The sequence below is a fragment of the Carettochelys insculpta genome, chromosome 13 (assembly GCF_033958435.1).
Source record: "Carettochelys insculpta isolate YL-2023 chromosome 13, ASM3395843v1, whole genome shotgun sequence".
NCBI classification, from domain to species: Eukaryota; Metazoa; Chordata; order Testudines; family Carettochelyidae; genus Carettochelys; species Carettochelys insculpta.
In genome coordinates, this window is record NC_134149.1 from 150,123 (window position 1) to 171,759 (window position 21,637).

At 45.7% G+C, this 21,637-nt stretch overlaps 1 protein-coding gene across 2 annotated transcripts in view; it reads right to left on the minus strand.

Annotated features, from left to right (window-relative positions):
* Positions 1-21,637, minus strand: part of OGT (O-linked N-acetylglucosamine (GlcNAc) transferase) — a 95,709-nt gene that overhangs the window by 8,508 nt on the left and 65,564 nt on the right. For both annotated transcript variants that reach the window (XM_075008098.1, XM_075008097.1), the window contains exons 15-21: positions 15,745-15,870; positions 11,399-11,569; positions 11,159-11,275; positions 10,908-11,075; positions 3,266-3,418; positions 935-1,187; positions 508-631 (exon numbers count right to left, since the gene is read on the minus strand). In XM_075008098.1, coding sequence (XP_074864199.1) covers positions 508-631; positions 935-1,187; positions 3,266-3,418; positions 10,908-11,075; positions 11,159-11,275; positions 11,399-11,569; positions 15,745-15,870 — 1,112 coding nt within the window. The remainder of the gene's footprint in view (positions 1-507; positions 632-934; positions 1,188-3,265; positions 3,419-10,907; positions 11,076-11,158; positions 11,276-11,398; positions 11,570-15,744; positions 15,871-21,637) is intronic.

The window sequence follows — 21,637 nt, forward strand, 5'->3', positions numbered from 1 at the left end:
TAGCCCAGCTTCTCATTCCAGAGAGCAGAAATCTCCTCGCCTCATGAGCAAAGCTGTTTAGTGGCTTCTTCAAAACCCTGAAGTTCACTCAGTTCCCAAGGTACCATAGAACTGAGAACAGTGAAAATAAAGTCAATAGAGCCAAAGTCATCACATATCCCACTGCTTATAGCCAGGGCTGCTGACAGAATTGCTGGGCCCCTGGGAAGGTGGGTGGGGCTGGCTCCAGGGCCCCAAGAATAGCCTCCCCGCACCAGCCCTTCAGCATTGCCTGGGGCTTCAGTGACAACTACAAAGGCCCAGTGCTCTGGCCACTGCAGCAGCACCAAGAAGCCCTCAGCCCACTTAAATCACCAGACCCTGAGGCAACTGCTCCGCCCCCATCAGTAACCCTGCTGATGGTCATTTATGTTTTATTCCATTTTATTTCCTAACACTCACTGTCCAGAATAATGGTGCCTTACTGTTCTAGATCTGCATTTCATCCTCTAATGTGGATTTACTTACTATTCTAGATCAGTTCCCAGTTTCACAGCAGTATCTTCATATTCTTGTCTATTCTTAGCGATAAGTTCAAGACAACCAAGGCAAGTAAGCTGGGAGGCAGCTACCCGTGATGCAAGAGTTTCCCCTGTAAAAAGAGAAAAGCAGTACTCAGTGCTTCTTGATGTTTAACACATCTCTAATAACGTAATTTCTTTCTCCTCCATGAAAACACATACAAGTGGACCTTGTTGTACTGACAATCTGTTCCAGAACGCCTGCCCACTAACTAGAACTGGGATGCATTTAATTGCTTTACTATCTAAAAATTCCGCACACTAGATATTTACATATTCATGATCAAAATAAAAACAAGGATTGAATGTCTAACAAGTACATTCCATTTCAGTTGTCACTCTGTGACTATAATCTTGTTTCCCTGAAACATTACCTGGCATAGTAACCATGGGAGTCCCAGCCCAGAGAACATCCATCCCAGTAGTGTGCCCATTACATAGTGGAGTATCTAGACAAACATCAGCCAACTGGCCCCTTCGCACATGTTCCTCTTTGGGGGCAACTGGAGAGAAGATGATTCGGTTCTGGGGAAGGCCCATGTTCTGTGCATATTGTTGAATATTGGGTTCTCCTACAGCTGGAAAACGCAACAGCCACAATACACTGTTCGGAACTCGCTTCAGAATCTACAGTCAAACCAAGAAAAAAAATGGTGTATTTGTAAAAAAGATACTCAAAATCATCCACCCTCCTGGATAGATCTTAACAAGCACACACTGGCAAGAAATTATTTAAATGTATAACTCAAAGGGTCATGGTAAGTTCCACCCAAACTGTTGTCCAAAAATGACATGAGGGGTGCATGCTATATCCACTCTGCTCTTCAGCACCTCTCAGAAGCTTGCACTCACTGGCTGAAAAACTGAGGGACTGGGAAAGTGGGACATTTCACAAAACGCTTTCTTCCAAGGTTTTCCTTGTATATCATGTTTTCAAGACATTTAATCCTTTCTGTCATTCTCCTCCTTGATTTCCTTTAGTTCAACAGTTCTCGTAATTCACTGCATTGCAATCCCCTTTGACAACAAAAATTTATACATAACCCTCGGAAGGGAAACTGAAGCCTCAGCCCAAGCATTGCAACCTGGGGGAGGGAGGGTCACAACCCTTGGGCTTCGCCTATAAACCCCTGTCCTCAAGCAAGTCTAACACCAGCTCTGGAAAACCCCACTGAAGCTGGGTTACCAGCTCATAGTTTGAGAACTGCTGCTTTAGTTTGTTCACATCTTTCCCTGACTGATATCCAGCATGGCACACAGTACTCAAGCTGCGGCCTCAATCAGTACTGAGCAGAACAGAACATCAACATTTCATCTTAATTAAACTCTTGCTAATACACCCCAGAATGTTGTTTACTCATTTTGCAATAATATTAAATGAGTCAACAATGCAACACTTTCACAAAACAAACAAAAAATTTTGGGACGAATTAGGAGGTCACAAGAGGCAATTATTCCACTCTATACAGATTGATAAGGCCTTACTTGGAGTACTGCATGCAGTTCTAGTAACCACAGCAGAAGAAAGGTGTGGACAAACTAGAGCACCAGTTCCTAAACAGTGTGCTGAGAAACCAAAGTGGGTGGCAATCCCATTTCAATGAGATCTCCACTGATGGCATTAGACTTGCTGGGGACAGGGACTGAAGGCGAAGTCCAACGGTTTCGAGCTGACCCCAGCTCCAAGCAAGAATGCCCTGGGCTCAGGCTTTAGTTCCCCTTGCCAGGGTCACATATAAATTTTGGTTGTCAGAAGCAGGTTACAATGCAATGAATTTTTGAGAATTGCTCAACTAGAGAGGTCAAGAGGGAGAAAACAACAAAAAAAGTTTAAGGTGTAAAAAAACATGACATACAAGGAAAGACTTTTGTGATGTGTCTCATTTTCCAAGTGAAAGCAAGAGTCAGTATGTGCTTCAATTCATTTGTGAGTAACATTTGCCAGTTAATTTTAATAAAACAAACAGTAACACAAAAGTTGGCACAGACCACAGCAGATGAAATTACAACTTGAATGCTAGTGTTGGTGAAAATGCTGGATTCATAACCATGAAGATTTAAGTTTCCAATTTATTTACAGGCAGCTATATGCAGTAATGTAAAGCTTCTTTCAGTGCCTCTTCAGTGTACCTCAACGTAAGAGCAATCATTTTGGATTGGACCAAGGATCCATTTAGCCAGGTGTCCTGTCTTCCAGTCATGGCCAATGACAGTTGTTTTAGAAGGCATGACCACAGCAGGTAATATCAAGTGGTTCACTCCAGGTCAAAGTGAGAGGATGTAAAATTCAGCCTCTGTACCCATCTAATAGTTGGCTTGTCAGGTAAAAACATGGATAAGGGTTCAAGTAAGTGCCAGCTGTAGTCATATAAAATGGACAGGACTGAACAGCTTATTTCATGTTGACTATGAAAAAGCAGTCAGAAGAGTAACTCCCAACTTGGGTCAGATTTATAATGAAACGCAAAGTGACTGCAAATCCAGTGATCATCCAATCCCCTGTTCAGGAGGGTGCCAGACCTCTTAAATCCTTACATATCAAATAAATATTCTTAACAAACCAGAAAGAAAACTGAACACTCTCTCTTACCTTATTAGGGGCAGTTAAAGAGCTGCCATTCATTTAAAACCCATTTCTGTGAACAAGACAGCAGCCAAATTATGGAGATCTGATCGGAGGCTTAGTTGAAAACATAACTACTCACATTAGCCCACATTTGTAAAGTGGAAGGGTCAATCTTATACAGCTGGTTAAAGTTACAGTACACAACAGCATCCTCTGGTAATCCATACTGAGAGCGAGTGGTAACAATGATGGTACGTGGAACCTCTTCTCCAGTGGCCGCTTTGTTGTTAATCTAGGAAGAACATAAAGTGCAGCTACAGAACTAGCTTAGTTTTGGAGGATAAGATACTTCATGAAATAATCCAGTAAATCATTTAGAATCAAGAATTCTTAACTGAAGACTTGATCCAAGCCAACTCAAACATGAAAAGGATGACTTGGTTGTAACCAAAATACCTTGAGAAGATAACTGCACCTTCACAGACTCAGAATGACGCAACTTGGACTAACCTACCTACTAGGAACAAAACCTAGTAGAGCACTTGCACATTTCCTGCCTTTCCCTTAACAACTCTAAACATCTGGAGGACAGCAGTGTAAAGGGAGCGTGGTATGCCAACTGTCTCAGATTAGTCTATCACTACCTCTTCCTCCAGTCTCAAAATCAAAATTAGGACTGAGGGAGAACAAGTGCACAGAGGTCTTCTCAGAAATGCTGAGTATAGGTGAGCTGCTTGCATTTATTCAGGTGGCCTGTCCACTCTTGGGCATTTAACAAATAATACACCTACCTCTGTACTGTGTGAAGAGTCTCAGTTAAAAAGAAATTGTAACACTGCCAAAAATTGTTCATCTATTCTAGATGGCACAAACTATACTATTACGTGAAAATATAAAGAGAACATTAAGGGGCAGCTCTACAGATTAGACATATTCCCACACCAAGAGCCCACTTCCATGGCCTGATGTCGTCAAGTCCAATTTACACACCTTTGTCTGAGGAAAGGGAATGTTCACAACACTTAAATACAGTAGTGCTGTTTAAGACTTCACTGAATTGCAGCATGTCCTCTGAAGGAGGAAATATGATGAATTCATATTGCTCCATCAGTCAGAGCCCTGGTCTGATCTGGGAGACCCAAATTCAATTCCTTCTTCTGCTAAAGGCTTCCTATGTAATAATGGGCAAGCTGCTAAGCTCCTCTGTACCCCAGAGCAGGTAAGACTTTCAGACTGATCACCTCACAGATACTAGAATGATGAGCACCAGGTAAAAAAAACAAAAAAAGGAGATAGATGGTATTTCCAGGCAGATAGCTGACAGGGAAGGAGACTAATCTCTCAGCACTAGACACAGTAACTGATCCACACAAACCTTCCTTGAACCCTTCTGGGAGAAGGTTCCCTTTGTGGCTGCCTTTCTTTAGCCCCTTTAAAAAGAGGACAGTAACTCTTGAGTAGACAAATATGACCTCATACCATATGAGGAAAGTGGTCTTGCAGTCTGAAATGTTGGAACAGAGTGCTGATTTATACTCTATAGCTCCCTGAGCCAAGAAAAGGTGTCACACCATGCGTGGTTTTATTCTGGATAAATGAGTTTGAATAGTATTGCATGAATCATAACAATGGCATAATTATATGAAGAGCCAAAACTCTTATAGCCTAACTCCTACATCATAACAAAGATCACAAAATTCCTTTTGAACTAGGCCGTATCTTTTTAAAACATCCTGTATGATTTAAAAACATATGGAGAATCCATCACAAACCTTGGAAAATTGTTCTGCTGGATAATTACACATTCTGTTAAAAGTTTACACCTTATTTTCCAGTTTGAATTTGTTCATTGTCTACTTCCAGACAGCAGATCTTACCATACTTTTGTCAGTTACATTAAACAGCCCTTCAAATACTTGTTCCCTGCACAGTTACAGAAATCACTTTGTCCCTTCTCCATGTCAAAATAAGTAGATTGAGTGCCTGGTATCTTTTGTAATAAAGCATAATGGCTCTCCTCTGAACTCTCACTAATTTATCACCATCAAAGAGGTTATTAGAACTGGGTGCATTATTCCAGCAGTGGTCACACCTGTGCCAAATACATAATGGCCGTTTTGCTGATTATCCACGCTAACCCCAGAATCTTTGAGTCACTGCTTCTCAGAGTCCTTCATCTTGCAAGTACAGCCTACATGTTGTTCCTAGACACATGCATACCTTTAGCCATACTGAAACAGGTTTACTTGCATATTAACTGCAAAGCAATCCAGATCAAGCTCTCTCAGCAATACAGCCTCTTCAACATTTGCTACTCCTATTTGTGTCATCTGTAAACTATCAGTTATGATTTTATGTTCTCTTCCAGGTCATTGACCAAAGTTTTAAACGGCACATTTACAAGAACAGGACCGCTCCCCAAAACAACCGCTTGATGACAATCGCCCACTTAGTTACATTACAAGATATCAGATAACCAGCTTTTAATCCAGCTAGTGTGTGTTGTTAATTTTGTACTGTTTTAGAATCTTAAACTTGTGAGGCTATCAACTGGTACTCCATGACACTGACTAAGTACATTACGTCAACACTTTTTTCAAATTGATAGTCTGGCAACTTATCTTCCATTAACTCATTTTGATTGGAATTAAACTTTACTTCTTTGTTTAAAGAAGTCCAATAGCAGCCACTCCATTATCTGTTAGTTGAATATTGTTCCTAGACAAGGAATGTAAATTACCTGGGTCATCTCCTTTCCCCTTTTTAACTATCAGCACAAGCTCATCTTTCTTACAGCATTCCAGAATTTCCCTAGTGTTCCAACACATACGGGAGAGGGAGGATGACGGACACCAGGAAGGAGAGAGAAAGTCCAACAAACTCATTGGCCAGCTCTTCTTCAACCCCTGGATGCAATTCATGCTATGTCTACAATACAGCAATCTTTCAAAAGATCTTCCAGAAGAGAGATTCTGGAAAATCCTCTTTTGAAAGACCGTGTCTACACACAAAAAGCAGATCGAGGCTCAATCTGTCCTTTTGAAAGAGAGCACCCACAGAGCTCCAGGCACTGTTTCAAAAGAATGGCCCAGCAAACACTACGGATGGGGTCAAATGGCAGTCAAGCCCTTCCAGGGGCCACAGCTAGCCACTCCCCAACACCCTCGCCCTGCACACACAGAGGGCTGCCAGGCTGTCCGCAACACAGCAGACTCAGAGCAGAGCAGAACAATTGCGGAGACCACCCCCCCACTCCCACCCCCACCCATGGATCCCCAGCAGTTCCCTGAGAGGGAACCCCCTGAAGCGTTGTCAACCTGCTCACCACAGTGCTCATCACCATCCTGCAGCGCCTCCAAGGGGGAGGGGTCACCCATCTGGCCACAGCCTTGCAGGACGTCTCCTTAGGGCAATGTCCGTGCCCCCTTCCCCAGGCAAACCAGCACGGGTGGAGATATCCCATGAGCTCCGAGCAGTGTGACCAGCTCATCATGGGGGAGTAGGACAACAGCCGCTAGCTCCAGAACTTCCATATGACCAAGGAGATGTTTCTGGAGATATATCACTGGCTGGCCCCCACCCTCCAGCACCAGGACACCCACACGTGGCCTGTGCTCCAACTGGAAAAGCAGGTCACCATTGCCATCTGGAAACTGACCACCCTGGGCAGCCACCACTCAGTCAGGCAAGATGACCATCAGGGCCGTCCTCATGGAGGTAACGCATGCATGAGTCACACACGTGTAGGGGGCTCCCAGGGGAGAAGGGCCCTTAGGGACAGAGGGAGGCTGGGCCAGGGAAGTTTGGAGCACTCCGCCACGCACTCATGGGTGCATATGCCCTCTATCCCCTGCAAGTCATCCAGGTGATCAATGCCATCCTCCTACGGAGGGTGATCCCTGTCACAGACCTAGATGCCACCCTGGTGATTCCCCTTTGGGGTTCCCCACATTTCAGCATGTTCGATGGGACACACACCACCATCCAAGCCCTAGACCACAGTATCGGAGAGTACATCAACAGAAAGGGGTACCACTTTGTGGTGCTCCAGGCCCTCGTGGACTCCCATGGATGCTTCAGAGACATCTGTGTGGGCTGGTTGGGCCAAGCCCATGATGCTCAGGTCTTCTGGAACTTTTGGCTCGGGCACAGGATGACAGAAGGGACCTACATCACCCCATGGGAGCTCCCCATCAGGGACAGGACCATTTTCTAAAAAGGAGGGTGAGAAACTGTTCTCAGTGGTGTCAGATGGAAGAACAAGGAGTAATGGTCTGAAGTTGAAGAGGGAAAGGTGTAGGTTAGGTATTAGGAAAAACTACTTCACCAGGCAGGTGGTGAAGCATTGGAATGTGTTGCCTAGAGAGCTGGTGGATTTTCCATCCCTTGAGGTTTTTAAGTCCCGGCTGGACAAGGTCCTGGCTGGGATGACTTAGTGGGGGTTGATCCTGCTTGAAGCAGGGGCTGGACTAGATGACCTCCTGAGGTCACTTCCAGCCCTGTGATTCTGTGATTCCCCTGTGTAGTGGCCAATGCTGCCTATCTCCTGCACCCTTGGCTCATCCAGCCCTACACGGGGGAGACAGCTCCAAGCCAGGACCCTTAAAATGACCACTTGGATCAGGCCCACAATGGCATCAAGCATGCATTCGGGCAGTTGTAGGAGTGCTTTTGGTGCCTGCTGATCGGCCTGCAGGTTGGCCTCCTACAATATACTAGCCATCATGGAGGTATGCTATACCCTCCACAATATCACGGAGAGCCAACACAAGCCCTTTGTGCATGGGCAAGCTGCCAAGGCTGCTGCAGCTACAAGTATCCAGCTGCTACCTCATCACCAGGCACATCAGGATGGGATGCGGGTCAGGGAGGTCCTCCAGGACCCCACATGGCCCTCCCACACACCCTTCACTTAGATCCTCCCCACATACCTACCGAACATGCACCACTCCCCCATCATGATCCCACCCCCCGCACAACCACATCTCACCACTCTCCCATCATGCACAAGGAACACCAGGGTGGTGAGCAGTAAACACCAACTAAAACTCAGAATTGTGTCATAACGATAAGACGAAACGAACTATTTACCGGGCAGATGGTGGTGGGGGGTACCACATGTGGGGGGGTTCCCTGGGGAACTTGAACTTGGTGGGGGGGTAAGCTATGCCAAGCACTTGAGCCCCTACTACCCTAGGTCCAGAGTCCCCATCAGGGCTCGGACTCAGGAGGGGGTGTATGTGTGCGCATGTGCACATGCGCACAGGGGTCGCGGGGGCGGGGGGGCAGGGAGGGCAAGGTGGCCAAGGGGCTAGCTCACCAAGGCCTGCACTGGCCATGAGCCACCAACAGAGCTCAAGCCTGGCAGCTGGGAGGAGGGGAGGGCAGGAACTGGGTGGCAAAGGAACAGGCTGCAGGAGTGGGTGGCAGGCAGGTGGCCACAGCCTGGGGGAGGGAGCAAAGAGTGCACGCTGCCTCACCCTCGGCTTCCCACTCCATTGCCAGCCACTCCCACATGGAGGCATTTAACTCCAACCAGGCAGCTGTGTGGGCAGCATTAGGCCCCTCTTTGTGGTAGTGGTGGAGTAGCCTCGTGCTGCAAACCCACGTGGGTAGTGGGTGTGTAGGTGCCACAGACCCCTAAGCAGTTGGTGGGGGCTCCCCTGGCATCTGTCTCTGACCCCATGGTGTCCAGCATCTCTAGCTAGGGGAGGGCAGTGAGGGCTGCCTCCTTTGGCCACAGGAGATGGTCCAGCTACATGAAGTGAGGGCAGCTAGTAGGTGCTGCCCCCTAACAGTTGGCCACATCCGAGGCGTGGCAGTAGGCCAGCTGTAGTTTTTAGTTTCCACTGCACGTCGTCCGGCATGCAGCTGGGGTGTCCCCCAGGCACGCAGGCTGACAAACAGCCCGTCAAAAGCCACGATGTCCCGGTGTCAGCCACTGGTGCAGAGGACCACCTCTTCATGCCCTCACAGTCCCAGGAGGAGAGGTCCTAGGGGGATACAGAGCTCCTGAGTGCTTGCTCTCGGGGTGTCTGGGTGCAGCAGGTGGCTCACAGGTGGGCTGGAGAGCATGCTGCCACAGGCTCATGGCTGTGGTGCTGCTGCCACACTTGCAGCTTCCAGCCACAGGGTTCCTGGGACCCTGCAACTTTTAGTATGGCCTGACACAGAGACCACAGAGCCCCAGTGGTGATGGCAGGGGTGTCTGGTGGCACCATGGAGGACTGCTCTTTCAAAACCGCCTTCTACAAGCATCTACACACGTTTTCTTTTGAAAGGAGGTGCTCTTCCTGAAACAGGAATGGAAGAGTGATTTCAGAAGATGCACTGTGTTCTTTCAAAAGTACTTTCACAAAATGTATTTTGTGTAAGCACTCCACAGGATATTCAAAAGAGCCCCTCTTTTCGAAAAATATTTCGCAACAAGCTAATGTGGACACAGCCCCATTGTTTCAGATGCATCACCTATAAGGAGGCAAACAGCCTTCCTCAAAGGAAGGCAAACAATGCACATATGCATTTTATTTCGAAAAGCAAGAGAGAAACAAACATCTCTTGAACTTCATCTCTGATTCTAGTGTGTGCCAAAACTAATGGCATTTACAAGAGCTGCTTTTTTTTTTTTTTGGGGGGGGGGGGGGTGTCCAAAAAAACTCAAGAAATTCACTAAATGAAATCAGCAGCACTGACATCAGAAACAATGTGTATGTGCAAATCTGGCTCCAAGAACCCAGTTAGGTTTCTGGTCCACCTGTTTCTAGGGATAAAAGGAACAGATAGCATGCCACAAACCCCTTTCATAGGCCCATCTTCAAACGTCCTACTCCCTCTCCTTTGATTCTGAAGCCACCACCCTATTCCACTAGGCACTGAATTTGGAAGGTTCCATCAGTCCTTCCTATACCACCAAGTGTGGGAACTTGCAGAGGCTAGTTAAGATGAAAAATTTGAAATACGCTATCTTGAAATACTATGTAGCTCCTCCGGTTTCTTATCTGTTTTAGATAGTAAGTTCTTTGGGGAAAAGGACTATATGTAAATTGAACTTCTACAGCAATAAGCACATGATCAGCACAAGTGGATTTAAGAGAACACACACACATAATAAAAGGCAGTTTACCTAATTGGGTGCTTCAGTTAATTACATTCAGCCATATGACATCTTTAAGCATAAGAAAACTCACACAATAGTAATTCAGAAGTGTTCTAAAGCCGCACTAGATCCCATACTAGACTTTGGAAATATTGGCAGAAAAAAATTGCATCTGAAAAAATGCAAAAGCAAATTAACACAGCTGTATGCCAAAATTGGGAAGACCGACAGAGTATTTGGATAAGAGAGTGCAATAAGATCTACCACTAAGAACTAGCAATTTAGGAATGTATAGGAAGAGACAAAACATGTAATTTCTCAAGCTTGGCATGATCAAACTCAGAAATCTGCACTCTGTGTCCCATTTTTCCCTAATAGGTAGCTAAAATAAAGAAAATTCAAGTAAGGGTAACAAAATTGTTTAAAAGCTAAAGGGTATGTATTATGAGGGAAAAATAAAATAGTCATTAAAGATGAAGGAAAGGGAATACACAAGAAAAAAATTGAGGGAGGACATACACTGTTCACTGCAATGAAGTTTTTAAATTCATTTAGATAAGCTAAATGCTGGCTAAAGTGTAAGAATTAATGTTTGTTTGGCGCTCTGGCTGCAGTACCACTTTATCAACAGCACATAATAAAAGATTAGCGGTGAAAAAAAATTTTGTGTATTACTGAGCCTCACCTGTGTAGTTGCTAGTCCATTGCTAATGTTGAATCCATTGATTGTTATCTGAATTTGTCCACGGTTAATCATCTCAATCACAGCTTCTGCAATTGTATTCATGGGAATGACTGGCATATTGAGGGCAGTGTTGCTGTCTGCATTGTCTCCACTATCAGGGCACTTCATCTAAGAAATCAGGCAACATTCATCAGTGAGAAAATGCTGCATTCAGTATATGAGTGCATGGTGCCCAGCAATAACATTCTCACCTTAACAATTTTGACATCAGGGAGGCTGTCAAGGAATGCCTTCAAGTCTATGCCATTCAAAACAATCCTGTTATCATAAATATGGCCATTGGACTTGAAATCAATGACTGCTTTTTTCTGTGGATCGAGAAAGACAAGTTTCAATTCACAATATTCAATTTCTGAATTACTTTACTGATGATTCAAATATCCACAAAACAATCACTACTACACACCTTCCTTTATATCACTGACTCTTACCTTCAGGTGGGGAAACATATTAGCATGGTCTCCAATGAAAAAAGTGTTTGGCATATAAGCCAGTTTCTCGGAATATTGCTCTGCCACCTCAATTGGGGAAGTTTCTTGATCTGTAATGATGTAGTCCATGAACAATGCCCCACTGGTTCCAGGGTATCCCAGCCACATGGCCTACAAAAAGCAACAGATTTTAACCTCAAGGGTGCACAAACCACTTGTGCAACTGCATAACCTACTCTGATTTATCATCTCTACCAAGGTTCTTACAAGATTCTCAAACATCTTAAAACCAAGAACATGAAAATCCTTTCCAGGATCGCACCATTGTAATAACAAAATTCAAAAAGGAAAAAAAAAAAGACAACTATGGCACAGAGTTCCTTAAACACACAAAACTAACTTTACACAATTATGAAGTCACCAGTTAATTCAACTGCATTATTTGAAGACAGCTGTAATCTGGAACTAGATGTTCTCCAGGCTTCTCTGCTCATTCTGGAGATTTATGGTAATTCACCATATTGCTCACGTGACTCAGGAACCTAAGTCTCACCGAAAGTCAAAAGGACTTAATATGCTTTACATTTTTGTACCCTTAAGTCTTTTTCTTGTTGAATTAGTTTACTTGCAGAACAGCCTAGATTAATTTGTCCCACTGTATTTACAATGCTATTAAAAACAGATATTCCATCCACCTAAGTCCAGGAAGCCATGGGCTCCTGCTCTGGAGATATGCATATTTTTCAGAAGCATGTCTGCAGCCAGTACCCTTACATATACGCACACAGAGAAACACAGGTCTTCCTCCCCTGTGGGTAAAAGGCAGATGATTGTTCTTACTCAGACGTATAGCTACCATGGTGAGGGGTGCCAGTGTGAGAACCTATCTACCAAACTTAGCAAGGCTCTGAAATGGATGGATGAGAGGGGGCAGATCTCAACTTTCACACCCAGCTTGTATCAAAAAGGTCAGAAAATATTAGGACCACAAATTGGGTTAAGGATCAGAGCAAGGCACTACTGAGATAACACACTGCAAAAATCCTTTGGTATGACATTCCACAATACCATTGAACACACTCCTGCTTTGCTATGAGTTTTCGCTGGCAATTTATTTCAGCTATTTTTATTTTAAGCTAAAGGAAGTCTGTGCGAAACACATATTTAAAATCCTGAGTAAATCAAGATTAATCCACCTGCCAGAAGGCTCACTAGCTATGGCTGCTAACAACAGCTCTAGGAGGAGAGCAGGCATGGACTGCAAAATAGCAGATCTGTGGCATTCCATAAATGCTGGCAGGGCACAGAAGGAGCAGGTAATTGCAGGTCTCCAGGGCCCTAGTGCCTAACATACATGTGGGGGAGGTGGACAGAGAGGAGGTACACAAGCCACATGCAGCCCACCGAGATGGTCAGCCACTCACGCGGCTCACTTACTGACCACAGTCGCCCACTTAAAATTGCAGTCATCCATTGCAGTCCATATCTAGACAGATTTCAGCATACCTCAGGCAAGAAAAAAATATCAAAAACTTGACAGCTTCTCTTGCTATGCCAATTTTTCCTTTCTTCCCACCGACCCCCAGAAAAAAGCTTTGGAAACAGAAGTTCTGTGTTGGCCATAGAACGCCTCCAACTACAGAATGAGTTCAAATAACTCATTCAATCCAGCATGCATTTTAGAACAAGGATACTATTATTCAACAATACAGTAGACCCTTGATTTACAGCAGGGTTACGTTCCCACACATTCTCGCACAACCCAAATTTCCCATAAGTCGGGGCAATGTAAGGGAGTAGGAGGAAGACTGGGCAAGGCAGGGGTTAAACAGAGCCTGCTTGCCCAATTAGCCCCACCCTGGTTCACCTGCAGGTTTGGAGGGAGTATAACAGAGGAGAAGCCAGCCCAGTTCAGGGCTGACCAGCCAAGAAGCAGGAACTGCCTGTGGCGTATGCAGGGCCGGAAGCAGAGCCACCACCAGGTCGGCTGTCAGGGGACGGAGCCTCCAAACCATTCCCATGCAGAGAGGGGGAGGAACCCCAAAGAACCATCCCCCTGCAGAGGAAAAGCTAGATGCTCAGGGCCATACCTCAAATTAAGACCGCAGCCTTTGGGGTGGGCTGCAGACCTACACCCTGGTCCTCTAGGCTCTACAAGGGGTCTAGCCACTAGGTACCCTGCCATCGGGGCAGCTGCTTACAGGAGGCTTTTTTCCTGGCAGAACGCATGTTCTGCAGCCAGGGAAGCAGCAGGAGCATCTAGAACACCTTTCTGAATGGTAAGTCCTGGGCTTGGGGGGTGGACCAACTGGGGAGGGTTAAGCCTGGGGTGGGTTAGGGGGGATGAACTGGAGCTGGGAGAGCCTGCAGCTGCTGCTTCCCTGGGGCTTGGTGCAGCTGGGAGGTGGGGGGAGAGGGGAGCAGGATTCTGAGTTGCACTTAAGTTGCATTAATGTGAGTTAGGTGCAACTATAAATCGCACATTTTGAGAGTTTACTGTACAGAAGTAGAATGGAAAGATAGTCTAGCATTTGAAACACTGGACTGACACTTGGGACCAGAATTTAATGTCCAGTTCCACTGCAATACCCTGAAGTGCCCTGCCTGTCTATGCCCTATCTGTAAAGTGAAGTATTGCTGCCAACCACGAGTGTTGTGAGGATAAAATACATTAATTTGATCAGGACATTGCAAGTAATGCCTATGCTTAAGTATCCTCAAATTGATAACAGCAAACTGTTCTAACATTTTTATAAGGCAGAGTAAAATAAATTTGCTTTATACAATGTTATATCATGTCTTGAGATCACTAAGAAAGAAACTAACTCATCTACTACAAATAACAAGTGTAGCTAACATTCCATCTCATCCATTTATTTAAACTGCGCTACTTAGGTACTTCCGTCACCAAGGCTAAGGACAGGAAACATTTTTGGGTCAGGGACACTGCCCAAAACCAAATCCACACCCTTAAAAGATGTGGTCCCCAACCAAAACGCAGAAATAAGAGAAATTCACTTCACTATTTCCCCACCACACAGCTGAGAAGGACTGTAATTAGTCTTGGGGTCAGGCCAAAAATGAGCATATTAGTGAACAGGAGGTAGCTGCTGGGGAGCAGGCTGGAGTGGGGATGTAGAGTCTGGAGAGGAGTGAAGGTGCAGAAGCAGGCGGAAGTGTGAAGTCTGGAAGAGAGTGAAGGAAGAGATGGGGTGGGGCCTTCTGGAAGGGGTACAGGAGCAGAGCTGCAGGTTTGGACAGGCGGGGGTAGCTCATGGTGGGGGGAGGAGGAGGAGGAGAGCACCTCGACACAGCTCTGCATGCTTCAGTAAAGTTCTCCTGTGGCACCACCCTCCCTTTGTCCATGGGGGCACAGTTACCAAGCACTTCCAGCGAGCTCAGGAGCCACTTCTTTCCTGCTTGTCAGAGCCCATGGCTAGATCCACCCTGCAAGCTTGCCTGGACTGGCCAGCAATGTGCCCCGCACCTCCCCCACAGTGTTGAGAAATAGTCTGTGCTGGTGCTCCAGTCATGGCACTCCACCAGTATGGCTGGTGGGCCAGCTCAGACCACTTGGGGAAGAGGGCAATGGAGGGAGCAAAGACAGCCTGAAGTCTCATGGGCCAGATCCAGGCAAGCCGCAGGCCAGGTTCGGCTCTCAAGCAACAAGTTCCTTACCCCTGATTGAGGGGTGCTCCTAACAGCATTAATCTTCCACTTTGTGCTGGTACTGATTTATTTGACTCTGAACACAGCATATGTGCATACATATAGTCTATAAAGACTCTGGTATTAGTATATTGCAGCATGTTAAATTGCACATGGTTCAGCAGTGGTTAAAGCATTATCGGACTCTTTATCAAAAAATATTGCATTTACACAATCATATATTCTAGCTGTATGGAATTACTCTAGTTCATGGAAATGAATTCAAGATGGGGAGCTCTGGTTTCTCCAAGGCTTATCTTTCATCTGAAGATTCAAACCTGAAGTCTCTTACCAAAGAGCATGACTGATAAAACTACCTAAAATATGTAACCTGAGCTCTCAAAAACAAGAAGCTAGCATGCTCAGCAACCACAACACTACATTTTTTCTTTTCTTTGAAACATTAGCATAAAAATACTAGGAAAAGGGAGTTTGTTTAACTTTATAAAGTTATTTTATGTATCTGCTTGTCCTTACAGAGTGACACTCAATTCCTTCCAGTCCCATAGTGATCAGCAAGCCACTTGCACAGCATTCCCAATTTCAAGGAAAGGAGAGACACCAGACTCTTCTATGAAAATGTGGAGCATTGCTCTTACATCAGACAGAACTCTCCAACCACTGTTAAATTCGTTTACCTGTATGGGTGCTGGTCTGAGAGCAAACAATTCATTACGGGCACCCTTAGTGTAGCCATTCATGTTAATGAGGATGTGTATCCCATCCTGGTGAATGCGATCTGCTGCCTTTCCATTACATGGTATCTAAAATGGAAGAATCAAAACATCAGTAATTGTTCTATTGCTGGAAGACCAAAATCAAGATTATGGGTCAGCATACCAACAGGTGTCAAATATAAAAAACATTACACAGCACAATCTAGTTCAAATGAAATTTACAGATAAAGCTTCCCTGAGCTATACCTCCTGCAAACAGACAAGTTATAACTGAAAACACTCACTCATTTAGCCCTGAAAAATACCCATACAAGGCAAGCATGCGCAGGTTCAACTCCAACATTCAGGACCAGAGCATTAGAGGCAATCACTTACAGAAATTACATCATCAGTTATGGAGGACTCTGTTGGTGAGAGAGAAGCTTCCACAGACTCAGAGTCAAGGGATGCATACAACGTACAAACATGCAGAATGGCCCCAACAGCTGGTCACTCTGAGCAGAGTTGGGAGGCATGACAGGCACAGAGCCTGACCAAGGATGCCTGGGCCAGAGGACATCAGCAGTCCACAAGAGAACATTAGCTGGGCCAGATGCAGCCAGAAAGCTGTATTTTGCCCACACCTGGCTAAGATCCCAAACCAGGGATCAGCAAGCCACTGATGCTTCCTGCAGCTTCCACTGGCTAGGAATCATGGCCACTGGGAACTGCAGGAGACTCTGCCTGCAGAGAGTCAAAATACACAAAATGTCTTGCAGTCCACCAGCAGATTACCCCTATGAGCTATGTGCCAAATGTTGATAGCCCCTGTCCCGAAGTCTTAACACCTTAGGGGTACTCAGTTACACGATTCAGAAGCCAAGTTTGCTATCACCATTAACCTAAAGACCACATGACTGTTACACACTATAACCATTAAACAAACAACTAAAAATATAACCAAATACAGCAGAATTTCCAATATTACAAAAACTAAATGTTGCTAACTTAAGGTATGAGGGAATTCCAGGCTAGGGCAGAGTGGGGTCGAAGTGCAGGAGAAAGCGAAGGCTCTGGGCTGAAGTATGGGGTTTGGAGTCCAGGAGGGTGAACAGAACTGGGACAGAATACTGGGGGTACAGTGTGCTCACCTCAGGTAGCTCCTGTTTGTTGGTAAAATATGGGCTGAGGCACACTCCCTACCTGCCCTAGCCCCCATGCCACTCCTAGAAGCGGGCATCATGGGGTTCGGCTGATGGCTCCATCTGCGGCCCTCACCTGCAGGCACTACCCCCAAAGCTTCTACTGGCCACAATTCCAAACAAATACGAGCCACACAGGCAGTGCATGCAGGCAAGGGCAGAGTTGGAATTGAACATGGGAGTTTGCGCATCTCCAGCCCAGTGAGGTGGGTAGAGTGGGTAAAACAACAGCTGATGGAGCTGCAGCTTTCCTGCCTCACAGATTAGCACCAGGGCTTTAATGGTTTCAGCTACCTGCTGGGGTGTTGTGTCCCCGGGAATGGTGCTAGTGTGGAGCCCTATATATGGCCCTGTCAACCTGAATGCCCTGCAGTTCCTTCTTGCCAGCTACTCCGACAGTGGGAAGGAGGGTGGGTTTTGAATAGTGTGACAAAGTCCCTTGTCAGCCCCTGTGGGCCCCTGCACTTCCTAGCGGTTCTATGCTGCCTCAGATTCACAGAGGCCCCTTTTTTGCCCAGGCCTTTCCAAAGGCAGGGGTCTCCACTTAGCGAGCCATCCTCATCATAGGCAACACCAGTATGGGGAAAATAACACCAGTCCCCTTGCAGGCCCACACCTGCTCCAATAGAATGATCCCTCTAGGTAAGGGTGGGGGGGAGTCCAGACCCACCCTCTACCCTGGACTCCGGCCCAGGGTCCCTATGAAGGACAAGAGGCAACCGTCAGGGCCTTCACCCCTGCCCCAAAGTAGTAGCCTCACCCTGGGCCACTTCGCCCACCGCTTCCCCGTGGTACCTTCTCATTCTGCTCTTGCTCTGCTCCCCCAGTGCACCTTCCAAAACCTTCCCTCCTGCTACCAGATGAGGGAGCCTTTTATAGGAAGCACAGGGCCCATCTGACCAATAAGGGCCTGGGCCCAGACAGGGAACACAAACGCACTGGCCCACCACCCAGTATACTGTCCTCCTAGAAGGCTCCGGAAGCTTCCAGGTAAGGGTCTGCCACAATAGATACAAACAAAACAGCTCAAACAACAATTAGTAAAGGTGAGTAACTTTTTTCTCGTGTGCTTACTTATACTTATTCTTCAAGTTAGGTGATTCACAAGTCAGATTCAGGAGGAGGGGTCAGAGTCAATGCATGGTAGATAAACGGATGGCAGCCCCAAAGCCTGCATCCCATATAGACTGCTGTACAATAGCATAGTTTGACGTAGAACATACAGAGAATCGCATCACAGGTCAACAGATTTCTTAGGGACAACATTCAGAAAGAAAGCTGGGTGAGGGTAGAGTTGAACCTTGTCCTTATGATCTGTATGCAAGTTCTGATATGAGAGCCCAGAACTCGGACACCCTTCTGGCAGAAATGACAGCCACTAGGAAGGTCATTGTCCAGGAGATCTAAAGGAGGGCACACATGGCTAGGATTCAAAGTTGCAGGGGGGGGGGGGGGGGGGGAAGCCCAAGAACACTCCGAGTACTAGCAGGAGAAGCATATCCACCTAACACGTAAGAATGCCTTGGTGATAGCTTACGTCTGCTGTTCCATGGAGGTTAACCATGAAGCCGCCACGCTGTGATGTCAAGGGAGTGACGGTCCAGGTAATAGAAACAACTGTGATCCTGCATGATGGGATCCAGAAGCAGAGGGAGTGGAATGGGAAAAAGCAAAGAGTTCCATCAGCATGCAATCACAGTGCTGAGAGTAACATCTGTCTGGGAAATTATTAGAAGCACTTGGTGCACAAGAGAGAACAGGGGAAAAGTATAAAAGCAGGCTCAAGTTCCACAGAATCCAGCACACATCTGACATCTGCAAGGACGCAGAGACTGAGGTCCCAGAAAGAGCACACATGAAGAGATCCAGCCGGGGAAAGCCCCACATTAGGAAAACGGGAGGACATCCACACAAAAGCAACCACTTGTAAGCAAGAAAAGGGCAACTGAGGAGGTCCACCAACTAGTTCTGGATGCCTGGGCGATAAGGTTAGATGGTGGATGGAATTTAGCACTGTTCACACAGGTGTAGAGCTTCTAAGAGAATGGAGGAACGTGCATGTTCCTGACATACATAGATAAGAACATACATAAGAATGGCCATACTGGGTCAGACCAAAGGTCCATCCAGCCCAGTATCCCGTCTGCCGACGGTGCCCAATGCCAGGTGCCCCAGAGAAGAAGAACAGAAGACAATGATCAAGTGATTTATCTCCTGCCCTTGTACTGAAGGCTAGGGCATCATACTTTACCCCTGGCTAATAGCCATTTATGGACCTAACCTGCAAAAATTTATCAAGCTCTTTTTTAAACCCTAATAGAGTCCTGGCCTTCACAGCCTCCTCCGGCAAGGAGTTCCACAGGTTGACTGTGCGCTGTGTGAAGTAAAATTTCCTTTTATTAGTTTTGAACCTACTACCCATCAATTTCATTTGGTGTCCCCTAGTTCTTGTATTATGGGAAAAGGTAAATAATTTTTCTATGTTCACTTTCTCCACACCATTCATGATTTTATATACCTCTATCACATCACCCCTCAATCGCCTCTCTTCCAGACTGAAAAGTCCCAGTCTCTCTAGCCTCTCCCCGTATGGGACCCGTTCCAAATCCCTAATCATCTTAGTCGCCCTTTTCTGAACCTTTTCTAATGCCAATATATCTTTTTTGAGGTGAGACCACATCTGCACGCAGTACTCAAGATGTGGGCGTACCATAGTTTTATATAGGGGAAGTACGATACCTTTTGTCTCATTATCGATCCCTTTTTTAATAATTCCTAACATCCTATTTGCTTTACTAACTGCCGCCGCACACTGTGTGGATGTCTTCAGAGAACTATCCACTATAACTCCAAGATCCCTTTCCTGACCTGTCGTAGCTAACTTTGACCCCATCATGTTGTACGTGTAATTTGGGTTATTTTTTCCAATGTGCATTACCTTACACTTACCCACATTAAATTTCATTTGCCATTTTGCTGCCCAATCACTCAGTTTGCTGAGATCTTTTTGTAGTTCTTCACAATCCCTTTTGGTTTTGACTGTCCTGAACAACTTGGTGTCATCTGCAAACTTTGCCACGTCACTGCTTACCTCATTTTCTAGATCATTGATGAACAAGTTGAACAGGATCGGTCCCAGGACTGACCCCTGGGGAACACCACTAGTTACCCTCCTCCATTGTGAAAATTTACCATTTATTCCAACCCTTTGTTTTCTGTCTTTTAACCAATTCCCGATCCATGAAAGGATCTTTCCTCCTATCCCATGACCGCCTAATTTACATAAAAGCCTTTTGTGTAGGACCGTGTCAAAGGCTTTCTGGAAATCTAGGTATATTATGTCCACTGGGTGCCCCTTGTCCGCATGTTTATTAACCCCTTCAAAGAATTCTAATAGATTAGTTAGACACGACTTCCCTCTGCAGAAACCATGCTGACTTTTGCCCAACAATTCGTGCTCTTCTACGTGCCTTGCAATTTTATTCTTTACTATTGTTTCTACTAATTTGCCTGGTACTGATGTTAAACTTATCGGTCTATAATTGCCAGGGTCTCCTCTAGAGCCTTTTTTAAATATTGGTGTTATATTGGCAGTCTTCCAGTCATTTGGTACCAAAGTGGATTTAAAGGATAGGTTACAAACCACTGTTAATAACTCCGCAATTTCACATTTGAGTTCTTTCAGAACCCTTGGGTGAATGCCGTCTGGTCCTGGAGACTTGTTACTATTCAGCTTATCAATTAACTCCAAAACCTCCTCTAATGTCACTTCAATCTGAGTGAGTTCCTCAGATTTGTCACCTAAAAAGGCTGGCTCAAATTTAGGAACCTCTGTAACATCCTCAGCCGTGAAGACTGAAGCAAAGAAATCATTTAATCGCTCTGCAATGGCACTGTCTTCCTTGATCGCTCCTTTTATATCTTTATCGTCCAAGGGCCCCACTGCTTTTTTAGCGGGCTTCCTGCTTCTAATGTATTTAAAAAACATTTTACTATCGTTTTTTGAATTTTTGGCTAGCTGTTCCTCAAAATCTTTTTTGGCTTTTCTTACTACATTATGACACTTAATTTGGGAGTGTTTATGTTCCTTTCTATTTTCCTCACTAGGATTTGACTTCCACTTTTTAAAAGCTGCCCTTTTCTCTCTCACTGCCTTTTTAACATGGCTGTTAAGCCATGGTGGTTTCTATAGTATCTGTGGTGCATGGCCCTTGTGTTGTCTGTTAAGACTGCAACATAGGGACTATGGAGGTGAGGAAGGCAGGCGAATCAGGCAAGGCGAACAGTCCAACGCTTGTGCACACTGCTGTGGAGAGAATTCCTCCACAGACACACAGATTAAGTGGTGAGTCACCCTAGCTGGGCCCCACAACTTAAAGTGAGCACATCTTTTATTAGAAACATGATTAAGTTGAGGGGCCTAAAAAGGGATACTGACCAGCATGTTACACGATTCTAGCCAACAGAGCATTGGAGACATGTTGTGGAGGCATGACTACCATGTTCATGACGTCCCTAACAGAGAAATATACTGATACCAAACATGACTGGAGGGGTTGGAGGCACAGCCGGACAAACGGAACCAAGCCCCCATGTCCCAGCAGGCAGAGATACGTCTTCACTATGGTGACCAGAAATGCAGACAGGGAGCACAGAAACCGGGCAAGAGCCTG